This window comes from Lithobates pipiens, unplaced genomic scaffold (assembly GCF_037356315.1).
Source record: "Lithobates pipiens isolate NorthernLeopardFrog02 unplaced genomic scaffold, aLitPip1_a1.2 Scaffold_8, whole genome shotgun sequence".
Lineage (NCBI taxonomy): Eukaryota > Metazoa > Chordata > Amphibia > Anura > Ranidae > Lithobates > Lithobates pipiens.
This window is the reverse complement of record NW_027507903.1, coordinates 486,924,677-486,943,558: the sequence shown is the minus strand read 5'-3', so window position 1 is coordinate 486,943,558 and position 18,882 is coordinate 486,924,677. Positions and strand designations below refer to the sequence as shown.

The window sequence follows — 18,882 nt, the reverse complement described above, 5'->3', positions numbered from 1 at the left end:
GGTTAAACCTGAGAGTGTGCACTATGTACATCCAAAAATAGGAGAAAGGGTTTAGGAATTACAGCCCTTAAGAATAGCCATCCCCCTTTTTTCAAGGGACCAAAAGTAATTGAATCTAAAGCTTTTTCATGGCCAGGTGTAGACTACTCCATTATTTCTTAATCAATTAAGCAGGTAAAAGGTCTGGAGTGGATTCTAAAAAGGCCCCATACACACCATTAGATTTCCATTTTCAGATTTACCAAAAGCATATAAATATGAGGTCAAACTTTAAGGCTCCGTTCACACTGGAACCGGCTGCGAATTTCACAGGAACGCTGTGCATCCCTGTTCTCCATTTCAGGGCTGAATATTTACCTGAATTTGTTCCTGAAACAGAGCCAAAGACGCACAGCGTTTCTGTGCAGTGCGTTCCGCAGCCGCCACAGAGATTTTGTGAACCGGCTCCATAGAGAGCCAGTCACAATCTCCTGTCTGGGGAAATCCACATGCAATTCGCATAGGTGTGAACCCAGCCTAAGAGTTTCAATTTGTATACAATCAGGCAGGCCCATGCACTACATGGTTTTGGTAAATCTGAAGACAAAAATCAGCAGAAAATCTAAGTGTGTACGGGGTCTTAGTATGGTATTTGCATTTGGAGTCTATTGCTGTGAACCTACATCATGCGTTCAAAAGGAGTTGTCCATGCAAGTAAAACAGGCCATTGTAAGGTTTCAAGAACTAAACAAATCGATCAGAGAGATAGCAACATTAGGAGTGGCTAAATCAACAGTTTGGTACATTCTGAAGAACGAACGCACTGGTGAGCTCAACATAAAAAGGCTTGTTGGACGTCCATGGAAGACAACAGTGGTGGATGATCGCAGGAGCCTCTCTATGGTATAGAAAAACCCATTCACAACATCCAGACAAGTGAAGGACACTCTCCAGGAGGTTGGCGTATCATTGTCAAAGTCTACAATCAAGAGAAGACTTCAGGAGAGTAAATACAGACGGTTCATCACAAGGTGCACACCATTCATAAGCTTGAAGTATAGAAAATCCAGATTAGACTTTGCCCAAGTGTGGAGAAGGCTTGGAACAGCTCATGATCCCAAGCACACGTCGTCATCTGTGGGCACATGGAGGCAGTGTGATGGTATGGGCATGCATGGATTCCAGTGGCACTGGGTCATTGGCGTTTGATGATGCGACATAAAACGCCAGATGAATTCTGCAGCGTTTAGCGATATACCGTCAGCACAGATTCAGCCAAATGCAGCAAAGTTGATTGGACATAGCTTCACAGTACAGATGGACAATGATCTAAAACACACTGCGAAAGCAACCTAGGAGCTTCTGAAGGAAAAGAAGTGGAATATTCTGCCATGGCTGAGTCAATCACCTGATTGAGAATGCATTTCACTTGCTGTAGGCAAAACAAAAAAAAAAAAAGAAGACAGAAAGACCCACAAAGAAAAAAAGAAGACAGCTGCAGTTAGAGTCTGGCAAAGCATCAGAAAGGAGGAAACCCAGTCTTTGGTAATGCCCACGGGGGGGCGGGGGGGTGACATGCATCCTTAAAAGTACATTGATGCTAGAAAATCCACTTTTGGAAGAAATACAAAATTACCGATAGGGCAGATTCCACCTGGAACTTTCAGACCTGCAAGAAGGTGTTGAGAACCTTCAAGTCTAGGATGGGGAAATGCCACATTGGGGTTCGGGACCATGAACAGGTTTGAATAAAATCCATGAAATCATTCTTCCGAGGGAGCTGGGAAATTACTCCCTAAGAGTGAAGTTTCTACAAAGCAATCTGGAAGGCTTGCAATCTCACTGGTGAAGCGGGAAGCTTTCAGGGCAAAGAGCGGAGGAGGCAGGGAGTGCAATTCTGTATCCCTGGAACACCATCCCAGACCAAAAGGAAAGAATAGGTCCAGGTGGCTGAAAAGGCAAAAAGACTCCCTCCAACTGAGAGATGAACTTGATGCTAGAGTTGGCTGGCTTTGATATCCAGAACTGAGTGGAGGACTTGGCTTTAGAAGTCTGGAGGAGACCTGGGTACTCTGATAGTAGATGCTGATAGGTGACCAATCCAGAAACTGCAACAATTTTAACACTGACTGTAGATGCAGCAGAGTAGATAAAAGGACCCTGCGATGAACCAAGCATATTCTTCTCAAGTTTTCAGGTACAAGTCAAAAACCTGCCCGCAGTGGAGACAAGTTGTCCATCACCCAACGGCACTGGCAAAAAAATAAAAAAACTCAGGATTGCTTGGAGTGGGAAAGGTTATATGGGTAGTCCTAACAACTGAAGATGGAAGATGGAAGTCTTATTAACAAAAACCTGCATCTTGTATTGTATGATTAACTAAAATCATCATCAAGATAGATTAACTGAGCAGGCAATCAGAGCACTCATGTTAGGGAAGGTGGGGTTATAGGTCTATGCAAATGAATGCCAAAGTTGATACTTTCGATGACTGCAAATCATGCTAGTAACAGAGGATATTATGATTTAGCAGAGTAAAGCCTTGCACACAGAGAACATCAGACAAAAAATACTGCTTTTGGAGGTGAACGTACGACAATCTGACCATTAGTACACAGCTTTTGAGAGCCAAATCACAATTCATGCGGATTTATCCCAAGGGACAAAGACGAAAATGTTATCGTACGATACCAGAATTAGCGATTTTTGTTCAATCAGTACAGTATTTGACAAGAAAAAAAAAAAAGGGAAGTCCACACATGCTTACAAACAAAAGAAGCTATTACAATAAGTTATATCACATCCAAAGTTGTATTTTGTCATACGAGAATGTATGTAACTTCTAGTAAACTCTTACATTTTTGATTTAAGACTAGCATCCGAAAAAAAAAAAAAAAAAAAAAAAAAAAAAAAGGACGACGACGATTCATGCGTCCGATATTCTCATTGTGTGTACAAGGCTTTAGCTATAGTAAAGGCTTACTTGACAGAAAGCATAGACTTATAGGCCAATCAATCAGGTACGATCAGACCACCCTCAAGCTAAAAAGCTTCAGAGCTCTCTATAGACTTGTACACTTGAGACTGCCTGCAGACATATTTATGCGATTAAATCAAGAGAGACAAAGACATGGTTGGAACCAGCCTATCGGGCATAGCTCTAAAGATGGGCCCAGGTTTTCAGGCCATGTCTAACCGTGTTTATATCCAGTAAGTGATTCAGCGGCGATGCCGATTACACCGACATACAATTGGGGCTGCTCCTCTGTGTTAGATATAATACACAAATATAGCACAGCAAGCATATGGCAATGAAAAAACTGCTTTAAAATTTAGTTTCAAGTAAACACTACACTAATGGTTCAAAAGGTGTCAGAAGTTACAAAACGTTTCACAGTAAATTGAATATTAAGAAAGGTGAGGTTTATTTTTACTCCACTGTTCATAGATAAGAGCTAATAGGGCAACTGACATTTCATTTTCATTACAATGTGTTTTTACAGCTGGCTAATTTTCAAAGATGAGATGCCTGTACAGAAGTCCATGTCCCTGTTCCTACCACAATAGTGACATTTCCCTAATATATTTTATGCCTCCACCCCTCCCACAATTGATAAATTATCTTCCAGTGGTTGGTATCTCCTTTTCCACCATAGGGAGATTTCCTAGCAGTAGATGTCTCCGCCCCTCTGAACATGGCAATAGTTCCCTGCTGTGGTTGGCGTCAGTGCTCTTCTCGGTTTCACTGCGGTGCATGGTGTCCCTGCCCTTTCCAACATGGCAATATTTCCCTGCAGTGGATGGCGTCTCACCCCTCCCACAGAGAATAGGAAGGTCGATTTTTGGGAAATGAAGCAGTGGCACAGTCTGGATATCCAGGGGGAAGTCTAAGCAATGTTCAGCATTTTCTTCACACTTTCCTTGTAGGTGCTGATATTGTCTTCCGTCTCGCCTTCATTGCGCAGGTTCAGCATGGCGCTGCGATATTCCTGAACACTGGGAGATTGGAGTATTTCCTCACTGGATGTGGCACAAGACATGGAAAGAGTCTGTAGGGCGTTCTTTTCAGACATGCTGCCCTCCCAGATGTACTCGTCCATGTCTGCCTCCTCCCTCTCACTCTCCCACGCTTCAGTTTTCTGGAAAAAAAAAAAAAAAAAAAGTCAGAAATACCTCAAAATTACACAAAAATACTCCACTTGTAGCAAAATTAACATGATTGTGTCATCCATGAGCCACCATCTTAGTCCAGAATGTAGATGATGACCCTGTATTATGCCAAAATAAAGTTGGTGCTGTCCTTCTGGAGAGATGGGCAGATGAATGCAAGGTCAGGGAGGGTGTGACCTGTTACACAGTGGAACTTAATCAAATGCATGCGGACATTGTGGGTACAGCAGCCCATTCATTTGGGCCTATATAATAAATAAAATAAAAATGGGCCACATGGTACTGCTAAAGAATTAAATGGTATCACCAGCCCCCCCCCCCCCCCGTCTGCTAAGAAGCAGTGCTTTTTCCCCACAGGTTGAAATGCATGCGATTAGGCAGTGTTCCAGACCCACACATGTGAACCTAGGCTTAATATGGGGAGCTTTGTATACATCATGTATCAATGTACCAGCTTACTGTATATAAAATGTATCCTCTTGGGGTAATTGGAGTTTTTTGATTGCAATAGGTTAGCAATCAAGCTTTGTAACTCACAAATCCTTTGCGGTGTGACCGATTTTGGGAACATAGCACCCAGTTTGTGCCCCTATCCTTTGTTGGATGTTGAAACAGAACAGGGGTTTCACAAGGCCAATGCTGCTCACCCTGGGATTCCCCCCCAAGTCCTGCCACTCAAAGTACACTTGCCAGGATCATGGAAAAATCACAAGTGTCACAGAGGCTCATAAAATATGCAGAGCAATCAAAGCCAATTCATCCGGTGAGGAGCTGCTGAATAATCCATCAGCCACTGAAAGGTAATGAAAGCAGCCCGAGGCTTGTGTGCAGGGGACGGCCTGGAATCAGATGGCGCACAGTGAATTCTGGATCCCAGCAACACCAACGACAACGTGTAAAGGCTCTGCCAAATCCACAGACTGGTGCCAAGCTCAGAAATTCTCCCAAACTGTGGACTAGCTTCAGGAAAGCCCATTATATAAAATAAATGTATACCCACCAAACTGTAAAGTATGTTTTTTTTTAATAAGGATAAAAAAAAAAAAAAAAAAAAAAAAAAAAAGTTGTGTGACCCACCTTTTCAGGCTGTGAAAGAACTATTTATTACCATATAGTCACTAGAACTGGTTTTGTGAAGCAAAAATAAAACATGCTACAGCTGAAGTTTAAAATGCTTATATTTTGCCCCCCTCCCTCCAAATCAACATGTTGAAACAAATTTATAGTAAAATGAAACAAACCTTTTGGTTAACATTACATAATGAATGTTAGCCCTAGTGACATCATACATAACCACAGCTCACAGTGTGCAGTGAAATCAGAGTAAGCAACTTCACTACAGGAGAGGAGCATGTACAACTGTGCAAAACACAAAAGGGACACAACAGATTTAGACATATTTTAAAGCAGAACATTACCACTTCAAGGGTGGGGAAACTCTTGCCCTATACACACACTTGCACTTTATGACACACTAGGGTTGATTTACTAAAACTGGAGCATGCAAAATCTGTTGCAGCTATGCATGATAGTCAATCAGCTTTTAACTTCAGCTTGATCAATAAAACCTGGAAGCAGACTGGTTTACATGCAGAGCTGCACCAGATTTTACACTCTCCAGGTTTAAAGCAACCCCGCGGATATCCTTGTGAGCTATCCTGTAGTGGCGTTCATGCTCCCCCTTCATCACTGCTGACATCTGCTGGTCTTCTTCCATAGGGCAGCGGGTGATGATGAAACTCCCACGTATATACACAAAAGTGAGTACACCCCTCACGTTTTGGTAAATATTTTCATATATCTTTTCATGCAACAACACTGAAGAAATTACAATTTTCTACAATGTAAATTAGTGAGTGTACATCTTGTATAACAGTGTAAATTTGCTGTCCCGTCAACATAACTTAACACGCAGCCAATTATGCCTAAACCGCTGGCAACAAAAGTGAGTAAACCCCTATGTGAAAATGTCCAAACTGGGCCCAACTAGCCATTTTCCCTGCTCGGGGGTCATGTGACTCGCTAGTGTTACAAGGTCTCAGGTGTGAATGGGGAGCAGGTGTGTTAAATTTAGTGTCATCGCTCTCACTCTCTCATACGGGTCACTGAAAGTTCAACATGGCACCTCATGGCAAAAAACTCTGAGGATCTGAAAAAAAAAAAGAATTGTTGCTCTACATAAAGATGGCCTAGGCTATAAGAAGAATGCCAAGACCCTGAAACTGAGCTGCAGCACGGTGGCCAAGACCATACAGCGGTTAAACAGGACAGGCTCCACTCAGAACAGGCCTCACCATGGTCGACCAAAGAAGTAAAGAGGTTGAGTGCACGTGCTCAGCGTCATATCCAGAGGTTGTCTTTGGGGAATAGACGTATGAGTGCTGCCAGTGAGAATAAAGAAAAACATTTTTTTTTGGGCTATGGACTTTCTAGGCACAATCACAACAACATAATTTAAAAAAAAAAAGTTTAAGGAGATGCCTTTCAAGGATACTTTGTATCATGTATCGGGGTCTCCTTAAACGCTGGCTGAGCGGGACTTGGTTTATATTCAACACCAGAGTGATAGATCCCTCTAACCCTTGGTATTGGAAGGTAGCACTGTTCTACTTGGAGCGCTCTATGGATGTGATCCTTAGTCGGGTATAAATAAATGATACTGCAGGCTCGTGATCCCACTATTGTGGTCTTATGATTCCCAGCCTCTTTCTTAATACATTGAATATTCCTTCATTTATCAGCGCGCTAATCCAGTCTGGGTATTTTTTGGAGGAAGCAGGCTTACATCCTTAGTGGGTACCCTATACCTTTTGAAAATTGTTCTATACCTGGCATTAGTCCAGTTATCCCCATTTTTATAGACTCATCAGTTAAAACAGCTCCAGAAGAAGCGTGAAGACACGCGAAACACGTTGAGCTTATGATAAACGTCCAACACTCATTGATGTTCTGCAATTCTGGATTACCTACCATTTTATATATCTTAAAGTGTTGTATGGTGTCTTTTCATTTGAATATAATAATACCGATACCTTGTTAGCGGCAACAAACAAAAGGGGGATGAGTTTTTCGATTACTGATGATTGTTTTATGTATTGACTATGTATACTTTTTAGTGTTTTTGTAAATAAAAAAATGTATATATTTTTTTAAAATTATGCTGTGGTAATTGTGCCTAGAAAGTCCATAGCCCCAAAAAAAAAAAAAAAAAAAAAATATGTCTCTTTATTCTCAAGTTTAATACAGGATGTGGCATTTTTTATACTTATGTATCCACCAGGTCACATGGTGTTATGATACATTTACACATTTTTGAGTGCTGCCAGTATTGCTTCTTCTAAAGATGATGCACAAGAAAGCCTGTAAACAGTTCGCTGAAGACAAGTGGACTAAGGACATGGATTACTGGAACCATGTCCTGTGGTCTGATGAGGCCAAGATAAACGTTATTTGGTTCAGATGGCATCAAGTGTGCGTGGCAGCAACAGGTGAAGAGTACAAAGACAAGTGTGTCTTGCCTACAGTCAAGCATGGTGGTGGGAGTGTCACGGTCTGGGCCTGCATGAGTGCTGCCAGAACTGGGGAGCTACAGTTCATTGAGGTGGCCATGAATGGCCAATGTACTTTGACATACTGAAGCAGAGCATGATCCCCCTCCCTTCGGAGACCAGGCCTCAGGACAGTATTCCAACATAATGACCCCAAACATCACTCCAAGATGACCACTGCTTTTCTAAAGAAGCTGAGGGTAAAGGTGATGGACTGTCCAAGCATGTCTCCAGACCTAAACCCTATTGAGCATCTGTGGGACATCCTCAAATGGAATGTGGAGGAGTGCAAGGTCTCTAATGTCCTCTAGGAGGAGTGGAAGAGGAATCCAGTGGCAACCTGTGAAGCTCCGGTGCCCAAGAGGGTTAAGGCAGTGCTGGAAAATAATGATGGTCACACAAAATATTGACATTTTGGCCACATTTGGACATTTTCACTTAGGGGTGTACTCACTTTTGTTACCAGCGGTTTACACATTAATGGCTGCGTGTTGAGATATTTTGGAGGGGAGAGCAAATTTACACTGTTATACAAGCTGTACACTCACCACTTTACATTGTAGCTGTAATTTCTTCAGTGTTGTCACATGAAAAGATAGAATAAAATATTTACAAAAATGTGAGGGGTGTACTCACTTTTGTGAGATAACGCACATGCCCGAGTAACATTGTACAAAAACAGATGCTGGGAATGAGCCGAGGGTGTATGCTGCACAGTAGGCAATTTACACAAAAGAAACGCACGCTTTTTTTTGGCAGATCAGGTTTGGCATGTCGCTTGCTGCTGGGGAAAATTTTTATATAAAAAAAAAAATATATATATATATATATATATATATATATATATATCCCACCAAATTACATTTTTGGATTTTAGCTCTGCTGACCATAACTACAGCACCCCTGCCAGTGAATTGTGATATTTCAGCACCACCATAAGCTTGGTTTTCTTTGAGAATCCTAGTGCTGAAAACATCAGGTGGAATAAATGCTAGCAGACCAGTGGTTGCCGTCCATTAAAATGAAAAAAGTGGTCACTGTAAGAGTGACCAGGTGTCGGACACATAGCGGTCTATAGGAAGATTCCCAGCTTGCGAATCAACCGATGGGAAGCCGATTCCCCCATGTTTAGAGCGCAAGCAGTGCACCCTGAACACTCCCCACTCATTTGTCCCTTTGGCTCCTTATCTGTGTTTGATTGGCGGGGACTGGAGGATGGCGCTTTTTGCGGCGTCACTTCTGGTTTCCCGGCCATCACTCACTATGCTGTGTGTAGAGTGGACTGGACTGTGTGTGCGGGCCAGATGATGGAGGAACAGGAACAAGCTCCAGTAAGGATGGTCACCTATGCACTGCACTTTTTCAGTTCTGATATCAGAGTACTGGCAGTCTGTCAAGCTGCTGCTCTTTTCCCCTCCCGGCAGACTGCTTCGGTGGAACGTCTTTTGCACTTGCAGTAAATTATGGCAGGCAGCTACTATGTGGGACTCTGACAGTGACCTGTGATAAGTAGATGGGTGAGTTTCACCGCAATAGGCCGTTTTAAAATGTGTCAAAAAACGAGAGAGAGAGAGAGAGCGCGAGAGCGGGCTAATTCATCCTTACCGACTCAGGTGCTAAAATATAACTAAATGTGAGTGTTGCTGGAACCCCTCCACCTCTTTGTAGAATGTGTGTGCGCGCTCGGTGTATAGTGTGCCCGGGTATTGGGAGCCGTGACAGCCGAGGATGTGCAGGCAAGGACCTGGAGGGGTTTGCGCCCTCCCAAAATTTTTATCAGCAGCCACCACTGTAGCAGGCACTAAGGTGTAGATGCAGCTTTTCAAATGAGATGGGAGCCCCTCCATTTATCAAATATGGAAACCTCATTTTTCATGGAGTTAACCTTTAAAAGAAACACTTACGCAGGACTCATGGTAGAGTACTGTCAACAAATACATGGCGTAATCCTCATTCTGCATCCTTAAAGGACACCTGAATAACAGAAAGAAGAAATGGTTACAACCATACTGCTGCCCTCAGACTGACACAATGTCCAGTACCTGGATAAGAGAATGAGACATAAATAAGAACACTTTCAGTCACCTGTCTGTCTGGATTGTCAAAGTATCCCTTTCTGCATTGTACCGAGACCCTGCAAGTCTAATCAGCTTTTTCCTAGCGTGTTCATCAAGACTCAAACTGCAGAGCTTTATCTACAAGAGAAAAAATAAAAAATAAATTGTAGAGACAGTATGCAAATCTATTAGAACTACTTATTATATACAAGCATTAAAGACCTTAACTGGCCATAAATCACATAACTTCACTAAACACTTTTTGTTGTCTCTTATTTTGTGATCATGTGATGAAGCCCATGTACCTCTGCTCCTCACCATCTGGTATTGGGATGGAAGAGAAGGTTCAACGTGCAACAAAGCTCTGAGTCCAAGTAATATATGAAAGAACACATCCCTGGCAATCCTTTAGACATGCATGCCTCCTTGCTATGGGTGGTATAGACTTACTGGGGTTGTTTCAATAAAAGGTAAATAGACTGCACTTTTACAAGTGAAGTTGATCCAGAGCTTAGTAAATGAGGAAGAGTTCTGCTGACTTCCATCATCCATACACGTGCAAGCAAAAATGCATTTTTTTTTTTGTATTTTACTTGAATGCGATTGCGTGTTCTTTGTAAAGTGAAGCCTTACCTCATTTAGGAAGCTCTGGAGCAACTGCACTTGCAGAGTGCAACTACACGTGCAAAAGTGCACAGTCTATTTGCCTGTAGTAAATCAACCCCCGAGTGCCCAATCTGCTGATCAGTTACTTCATTACATATCATCAGACCTGCTTCTGGGGGGGGGGGGGGGGGGGGGGGAGGGACCCTACAACTAATATCTACAACACTCAGCAGGGAGAAACATGCACATCTAAAAGGGATGTCAGAAAGGTGTTCTTACATAACACTTAAGCAAGGCAATGAGTATCACATGGGGTGACTTCATGGGAAGTGAAAAAGAGAAAGTGCAGCCCTTCGTGCCAGAGGAAAACTGGGACTAAGCAAACTACTGAGTGGGAATGCTGAAGATGGAGTGTCCACTGGAAAAGCATTGCCACACAGCATGAGCAATGAATTGTAGAGCCAATGACACTTTAAATATTAGATACAATATTTTTGACACCAGAGGGGTATTGGCAAATGCAACTTGGTGGGAAAGAAACTGTTCTATGAAATTTCAATAAAGTGTCTTAAAACATGCATTTAAAGAAACGTTTAGAGGGCAAGCAAAAGAGAAACAGAGAATGTTGGATAAAATGAGCCACCACCAGGATCCCTTTTAGCGAGGATGCCCCTTGTCGCTGCCATCCGGTCATAAGCTAGCCTAGGCATCCAATCATGAGGCAAGAAACTTTCCCCAACGTAACCAAGGATGACATGATCACTAAATTAAACAAAAAAACTGGAATGGTCATACAACAGCAAAAAGAAAGATATTAAAAAAAAAAAAAAAAATTTTTTTTTTGATTCAGTTCTCAGCTTTGGATAACCTAAATGAACAGGCTGTTTCACTCACCTGCAAGGTCACTACCCTGGCTTTTGGGTTACGGATTGACGGCCCAGCGAACACATAATCCACAGACTTTAACTCTATTGGGAAATGCTGCTTGCACTGGTCATCGTCAGAAAGTGCAGCTGGCCACTCGGTGCAGAACTCTATATATTTAAAAAAAATAAAAATAATTATATACAAACACATCATGTCTCCTATACCCAAAAAGCAACGGACTTCCAATGATGAAATCTGCTCAGCTTCAATCAAACTTTCATATATTTTTCATTAGAAAATTGATATGTTGATTAAATATATGTTTTCTTAAAGAAAAATAATAAAAGTCTGTCCCTACATCAAAAACCTGAACAATCTAGGACCCTTAAGGCCCATTACACACGGGGTGGGTTCTGTTGGAGTCCACCTGCTCAGCGAGGAATCTGTCTGCTGATCCCTGCTAAACAGGCGGATGGCTAGTCCATGTCCACTTTGCTTATGCAGAGGGGACACAGACACAGCTTGCTGTCCTATGGGACGTCGGATAGAAACAGATCACCTGTCTGTTTATACCCGACTGCCATCCAATTCAGTTCATCATAAGGATGGGGAATGGATCCCCAACCATGTGTTTTCAGTGGACAGGACTGGATTGGATTGGATGTTGCCACGTGTCAAACAAATCCATTGACACCCGCCACTCTGTAGAGGAGACTGGAAGGTCCGCCTGAAAAATGGCTAGGCAGACCTGATCGGTCCGCCCTTTTGAAAGGGCCCCAAGAATTAAAAAATTGCACATCACTAGTTTAAAATGTATCTAAACCCAAGAACAAATCTGGTAATGTATTGCAGCTTGCACAACACATTTGTTTTTCACTTCATGGTCCTGCCGAAATCACAATTTCTCTCCTTGGGTGGCAAAAGTCGCTTACTGTATCCATGGATGAGTATTGTCACCCTAGGACAGGACTACAGAGAACAGTCCCTTTTTTCCCCCCCTCGATATAAAAAAATAAAAATAAAAAGGGGGGGGGGGGGGGGGGGGGAGGAAAGTTGTTCTGTAGTCTCAGAGCTAGGAACAATGTTACTGATAAGAATTCAGCACAGACAGAAAACAAAAAGGAAGTTATAGTTGCCGCCTGTAACACGGGACCGCGCCTGTAAAAACAAAATCGCCATGCAAGAGAGCCATCATGAAGGTGCTTAGTTCTTTCGGTGAGGAGCCGAGACAGCCGCTGAGGGACCCCAGAAGACCAAGTTCGGGGGCCACTCTGCAAAATGAGCTGCACAGTGGAGGTATAATGTTTATTTAAAAATAAAAAATAAATTACCTTTACAACCCCTTTAATTAATGCACCCACAACGGACTATAGTGGGTGAAATCAACAAGGGATTGGGTTAAATAGCAGCCTGTTCCAAGATCACCAGAAACCCCCAGGCAAAAGCGGTTTCCCCCAAGATCTCAGTTCCACTCCTCACTGGAAAAACAAAGTCTGCTTTTTGCTGAGAAGTTTAATGTAAGAATTCATGGACTCCAGCAGGGGGCAGATGACTTCATTGATTAGGATTTTATACCATCTTCTATCCAGCCAACAGATGACATTCTAGTCCCATAGCATCATCCTCAGCAGTGCTTAAAGGTAGACCCCCCCCCCATTTAAACTCATTAGGTCCCAACAGCAGAAACCCCTCCCTTACCAGAGGAGTCCACCAAGTACCAAGTTTTCAATAAGACAAGGAGAGCCTCAGAACAAGCTGTGTTTGCCTTCTCTTTAGCTACCTCCATAGGACATCTTTTTTTCATGTAAATAAAGTGTACAGTACGTAAACCCAAACCATTACAGTGAGTCCCCTTACATACGAATGTTCAACTTGCAAAGATGAACGTGTGTTTGCATGTCCAATCATGTAAAGCCTGGCACACACACACAAACTTTTTTCGTTCAACCCAGCGAGCTGAACGGAAAAAATAAATAAATAGGGAGCGGTGTACTAACACAAGCAATGTTGGTGCAGTGATTTTGCCTGCTAAGCCATTGTGTTCTGATAGGGAGACTCCCCTAACTAGAACACACTGATCAGCGTTCACAACCTTTGTCTGCAAGCACTGATCTTTGTTGGACTTATGAATAAGCTCTTGGAATGGAACGCATTTGTAAATAAGGGACTTACTATAAAAGCATTTTGTTTTATCAGAAAAAAAAAAAAAAAATACCCATTGATCCTGTCAGAAATCCGGGGATCACACTCTCATAAGGAATAAGTTGGCTCTACAGGGTCCCAATGTGGTATACAAGCCATCCTCCTCAGTGGAACCATAAAATTAACCAAATTCTGATGCTAGTGCATAAAAGCACAGGAAACCTCCTATTCATTATTGCACCACCCGCAGTCTTCTTGAGTAAAAGCAAGTTTTTCACAGCAAATGAATGGTAACTGACACATTTGAAGTTGAAGCAGGCACAATAAATCATGGTAGACGTAGTATATGTAACTGTAAAACTGGAAGTTTGGGGGGGGGGGGGGGGGGGAGCTCTTCCACAACGCCCAGTTCACACCTATGTGTGTGTGTGCCACATTTACTCGGGCACGGCAGTCCATTCATTTGAATGGGCCACAGTGCCTGCCTTTCCTATAAAAATGCACCTTCTCCAAAATGCAGCCTGCAGGGAAATCCCTTGCAGATCCTGCACCTGCAAATGTGCTGCATTGTTACATGTGTGGGGGTGTCATTCAGAATGAATGCCAGCTCCGCACATCTTTTTACAGCAGCACATTTTCACTGCAGGTGGTCGAGGGTATTGCGCTTACAGTCCATCCAGGTGTTAGAAAAGAGAATGAATATTCTCTTTTCTAACATGGAAGCGCCTCTCCGCCAATCAGGTAGTGTGGGTCTGATACTCGTCACCTGATTGGCTGAAAGGACAGGTGCTGTGACTTATCAGGAGGAGACAGGAGCCGCTGTCTGACCCGATACAAGATCCCACAGTTCTCAGCCGTCACCCGCTGCCTGACCCGCAACCAAGATAGGCTAAGTGCCGGGCAGACGGCGAGGGGGGGGGGCACAGGGCACAGTGGCCACATTTCATGGGTTACAGTGAGGCTGCAATTGAGGTTTTCTGAATTCGCGCCCGCCCCAAAAAAAAATATTTGACACCAGCCGCCACTGGCACACACCTTTCGGGACACAGTAGGTCGATGTCTGATGCAAAATAAAAGGGAGGAAAATCTCCATATATAAATACAGATTTGAGTAACCTGCAAGTTCCCCTCTAAGTATCTACTGACCAAAAAGCAGAGCACTTACCTTTCAGAACAGCACAGTGCTTCTTAATAGCCAAGGGGGTTAGGTGCAGGAAGTTAGGAACCTGGAAAAGCATCAAGGGAAAACAGCTTACCGCCAAGTACATTTTTTTTTTTTTTTTTTTTTTTTTTTTAGGGTAGAGGTGAAATAAAAATGTAGTTACTCAGAAATATTTAGCCAGCAGTTCAATGATGTAACAATAAAACAGCATATCTTCACAGATAAATTGGTAAGAAAAAAAAAAAAAGCCAGACCCCACTCTGCTCTATGGGCGGCTGCGAGTAAATGGACCTTGCTGTCCGTTTACAGCCAGCGGCCTCTGATCTGGTCGACCCAAATGGAATACAATGCAGTCCTCCTACGTTTTTTGTAGCGGGCCTGACCGGACCGTGAGGTAGGCAGGTATAAATGGACTGCAGCTTCTGATAATGTCCGCCTGAAAAACTGACAGGCGGACCCGATTGGATCATCCATGTGAAAAGGCCCTTTAACTACAGATGAATGAAACAGTAGATACAAAAGCTAACAATGTAACTCTGCATCTCTTGGTCCCATGTCTGAACAAGGTTTATAAACACTGCATCAGACAGTCCAAAAGAGAAGCAGCAAGGGTTAGACTAGGTTCACGTTTCTGCAGGTCAGGACCGCATTTCTGACCAGCAACAAAACGTACATTGCATCTGCAAACCCAGCACAAAAATTTGCATGCACCATGCGGCTCAATTTAAAGAAAGGGGTCTGGGACTTTTTTCCCCCCCACACATCTGAAATTAACGCATAACATGGGTCATAATATTGTGAATCTAGCCTTAGCGCCAAGTTAATCCTTGGCAAGAAAAGTCAACATCTGCATAGCTTTATTTAAAACTGGTGCAATAATTTTCCTTTAAACCAAGAAAAATTTGGCACGTAGCACTAAATGTGTAAATAATGCAACTTACACTACCTACCTAAAAACGCACTCAAAAATAGTGACAGTGGCAATATGTACACTCGCATATACATATGAAATAGCTTTATTGCCTCCATTATTGTACTGACTGGCAATTATAACCAAAAGGCAACACCTGCTTTCCATATTTCCCCAGATGCTCAGCTGAAACTATCCGGCTTTGTATCACATTAACATCAGTGGACACATAATGCAACTCAAATCATGATACAGCAATAAAGTTTTTTTGCAACTGCTTGACACATGCAAAGTAATAAATTTTACCTTCATAAGTTCCAGATTACCATACTTGTCTGGGGGTGCCCCCCTCTTCAGAGGATTGCCCATCCGCACAGGAAGGGGCACAGCTGATGGCTTGAAAGATGCTGCTGTCGGATACACGCTGGTCCAGTCTTGATCCAGAAGCATTCTTTCTGTACGTGGAGTAGTAACCTGAAGCTGAGCATTACAATCAAATTGTGTTAGGATCAGTTTTATACAGAGACATATAGAGAGCACCAACTCCTTCAGCGACTACTGAATAATTACAGGGAGAGCAATGATTCCAGCACAACTCTAAACTGGTAACCTGTGGAAATGTTCTCTATCAAGATTTTTAAGTACTGCAGTTTGTCGCTATTCCACGAGTTTGCGCAATTTAAAAGCATAACTTGAGGGGGCTGTGTAACGTAAAGGGTTCCAGAGGTACGGGGGCTGTGTAATGTAAAGGGGTCCAGAATATTATCTTAATTAGCAGGTGAATGGGGAAGCGGGCATCTGTGGATTTTCTGTGGCTATCTATGCCCGGAAGTGGGTGCGGATACCTGTAGTATACAGGTATCTGTACCCCCCTCCCCCCTAAAAGGTGCCACTTGTGGCTCCGCAGGAGTGGGGGGGGGGGGGAAATCCGATGAGCAGAAGTTAAACTTTAGGGTGGAGCTCCGCTTTACGTGGCAGCATAGTTGGCATAAGTGGGAGAAATAGTGCCCCATGGTAGGTATCCGTGAGAGGAATAGTGTACCACAGTTAGTATCAGTGGCAGGAACTATGCCACACTGTTGCTGACAGCAAGCAAAGCGCCGCATCTGCCCCCCCGGGTCACAGTTTGGGGACCAGAGAATATAGCTTTAAAAATTTTTAATTCAGTATATGTAATGCTTCAAAATGCACCTTAAAAAAAAAAAAAAATAAATTGGAATATATATATATATATATAGTATTCTGATAAGTGTACATGGTTAGTAGCGTATGGCGGTATTCGGGATATATGGACTTTTTTTTTTTTTTTTTTTTTTTTTTTTCGAAAAATTAAGAAATAAATGTAAAAAAAAAAAAAAAAAGGGGGGTGGGGGAAGGAGGGCATACGGTCACCAATGAAGAAAAAATAAATAACTAAATAAAAAAAAATCTCTGTTTTGCCTATAGTTCTACTTTTTAATACTGACAGACTGCATCACATGACAGTTTGATTTGGTCCATATTTACACTTTAAAGGCATCTTACTGTTTTGCTTCTTCCTTGTCTCTGTGCAAACCGCGGTCTGTTGTGGGCTGGAACTGAACACAAAGGAAATGAAGACAAAAATAAAAAACAATGCAATGCTACTTACTGGATAGCTTTGGATATGAAAAGTTACACACATTCTAATGCGTTTACAGATCATCCACATATGATATGATATTTAGTAGTTTCCTGGCATTTCAGATTATATAGCAGCATTCATGAGAAAAGATCCACCTTCTATCATCTGGTCAGTGACTTTGCCTAGGCTGAGATGATGTCATCAGTCTGATGCAGGCAGGAGGAAGCATTTCCTCAGTCTCCTCTCCCCCACTGATCAGACTGTACAGTGTAACGTTGTAGTAAATCGCAAGGTGAGGGGCTCATCTGTGTCAGACATTTATGAACACAGCCAAGAACTGCACAGACATCAGAATTTACAGGATTGTGTAATCTATGGGCTTAAGTCTCAGTACAGGAAGTAGATGGTGACCCTGGATGATGCCTGAACATAGATGGTGGGTAGAAGAACAGATGGAGGCATTGTTGGGGGGGGGTTATGTGATCTCTGTGAGGGGTAATAAATATCATATAATTGTCATATTACATAAAATGATAAAATACATGTGATGACAGCTCCACCAAATATACTGAGCTCACCCTGTGGGTTGTTGCGCCCCCTTATGGTATCCTATCAAGTCTCACCCCAGCCAGAGACACTGTTATGCTGACATTTGTAGTTCAACCAACAGAGGACCCCTTTAAGGGATATAGAAGGCATGCTGGGAGTTGTAGTCCATATGAAAGCACCCTTACCTGTTCGTGACACGGCCGGGCCATTAGTGTAATGCCTCGCCCTCCCCGGGGCCACACTGCACAGCCCGGGGGTCCGAAGGGTCACAAATACCCTGCTCAGCATGGACGCCGCCATCTTGCTGCACCCAGATTACGGAGAGTGGCCCAGGACACGCCAGGAAGGGGCGGAGCAAAGACGCGCCTGCCAATCACAGGAGGGAGGAGGAATGTCAACGCCCAGGCCTGTCAGTCGTGAGCTGTGCTGTGTGTGTGCGGAGATCCAGCTCTAGCGCTCCATCACTGAGCGATCATCTGTTTGCAAAACCAAATAAAGTATATTGAAAGATCGTTCAGATATCATAATTATTTTATTTATGATTTAAGAAATAAATAATACAACATTTAAACATTTTAAGCTCAGGCTTTATAGACAATTCAAAGCGTTTGTTACCCCAACACTTCATATCCCTGATGTGTGCTTGCTGTACTATGTACTTGTATGGAAAAGTCTCCTGTTCTCTTTGTATTGTTTCCTTTATGTGAAATCCCTGGTGTTCCTGTCAGTCTTTATGCTTTTCTATTAAAAACTGACCACACTAAGCAGGAGAGCACATTGTGGTCAGCTCTTTAGCTTTGCTGGTACCTCAGCGTGCTCTCCTCCAATGATCAAACTTACCCCAACACGCCCCCTGCTTCACAGCCATTCACTGGTAAGATCAGTTTGCTGCTGCTTCTCCTGCCCCAGCTCTTATGCAGCTGAGAACAGAGCAGTGGTGGCTGGTGCTCCGTTTTTTTTGGGGGGGGGGGGCAGCAAACAAACCCCCCCCCCCCTGCCAGGTCCACACTTACCCCATCCAATTGGCAGCTTCCCGGGCTTCTCTTCCCGGCTAATCCGTTCTTAAGGTCCGCCTCCTGTCCTGATTGGCCAGGAGGAGAAGCCGGAAGACAATAGCAAAAATTGATTCACTAATGTCACAAGTGGGTGGGTTTGGGGTGCAGTGCTCTGCGCCCCGAGCTCAACATTTTTGAAGCCAATTAAAACCTCAGACTCTAATCATGTGCTTCAAAAAAAAAACCTCATAGAAACCTATGTGTCCGGCGCCCCACATGGAGATGAGGGGGCAG

At 43.1% G+C, this 18,882-nt stretch overlaps 1 protein-coding gene across 1 annotated transcript; it reads right to left on the bottom strand.

Moving 5' to 3' along the window:
* Positions 1 to 3,380: 3,380 nt before the first annotated feature.
* On the bottom strand, positions 3,381 to 17,943 carry MRPS35 (mitochondrial ribosomal protein S35). The gene is made up of 8 exons (XM_077468988.1): positions 17,779 to 17,943; positions 16,966 to 17,018; positions 15,748 to 15,921; positions 14,535 to 14,595; positions 11,255 to 11,394; positions 9,783 to 9,892; positions 9,602 to 9,671; positions 3,381 to 4,118 (listed from the first exon to the last, which is right to left on the bottom strand). The coding sequence occupies exons 1-8, from the start codon at positions 17,891 to 17,893 to the stop codon at positions 3,867 to 3,869; spliced, it is 975 nt and encodes a 324-aa protein (XP_077325114.1). The 5' UTR covers positions 17,894 to 17,943; the 3' UTR covers positions 3,381 to 3,866.
* Between the last annotated feature and the right edge of the window lie 939 nt (positions 17,944 to 18,882).

Excerpts from the sequence above, each read along its gene's own strand:
- MRPS35 (XM_077468988.1), bottom strand. The coding sequence starts at position 17,893 with ATGGCGGCGTCCATGCTGAGCAGGGTATTTGTGACCCTTCGGACCCCC. Across the intron at positions 11,395-14,534 it reads GCACTGTGCTGTTCTGAAAG|AGTTCTGCACCGAGTGGCCA; the intron begins GTAAGTGCTCTG and ends TTAAATATATAG. Across the intron at positions 4,119-9,601 it reads TACTCTACCATGAGTCCTGC|AAAACTGAAGCGTGGGAGAG; the intron begins GTAAGTGTTTCT and ends TTTTTTTTCCAG.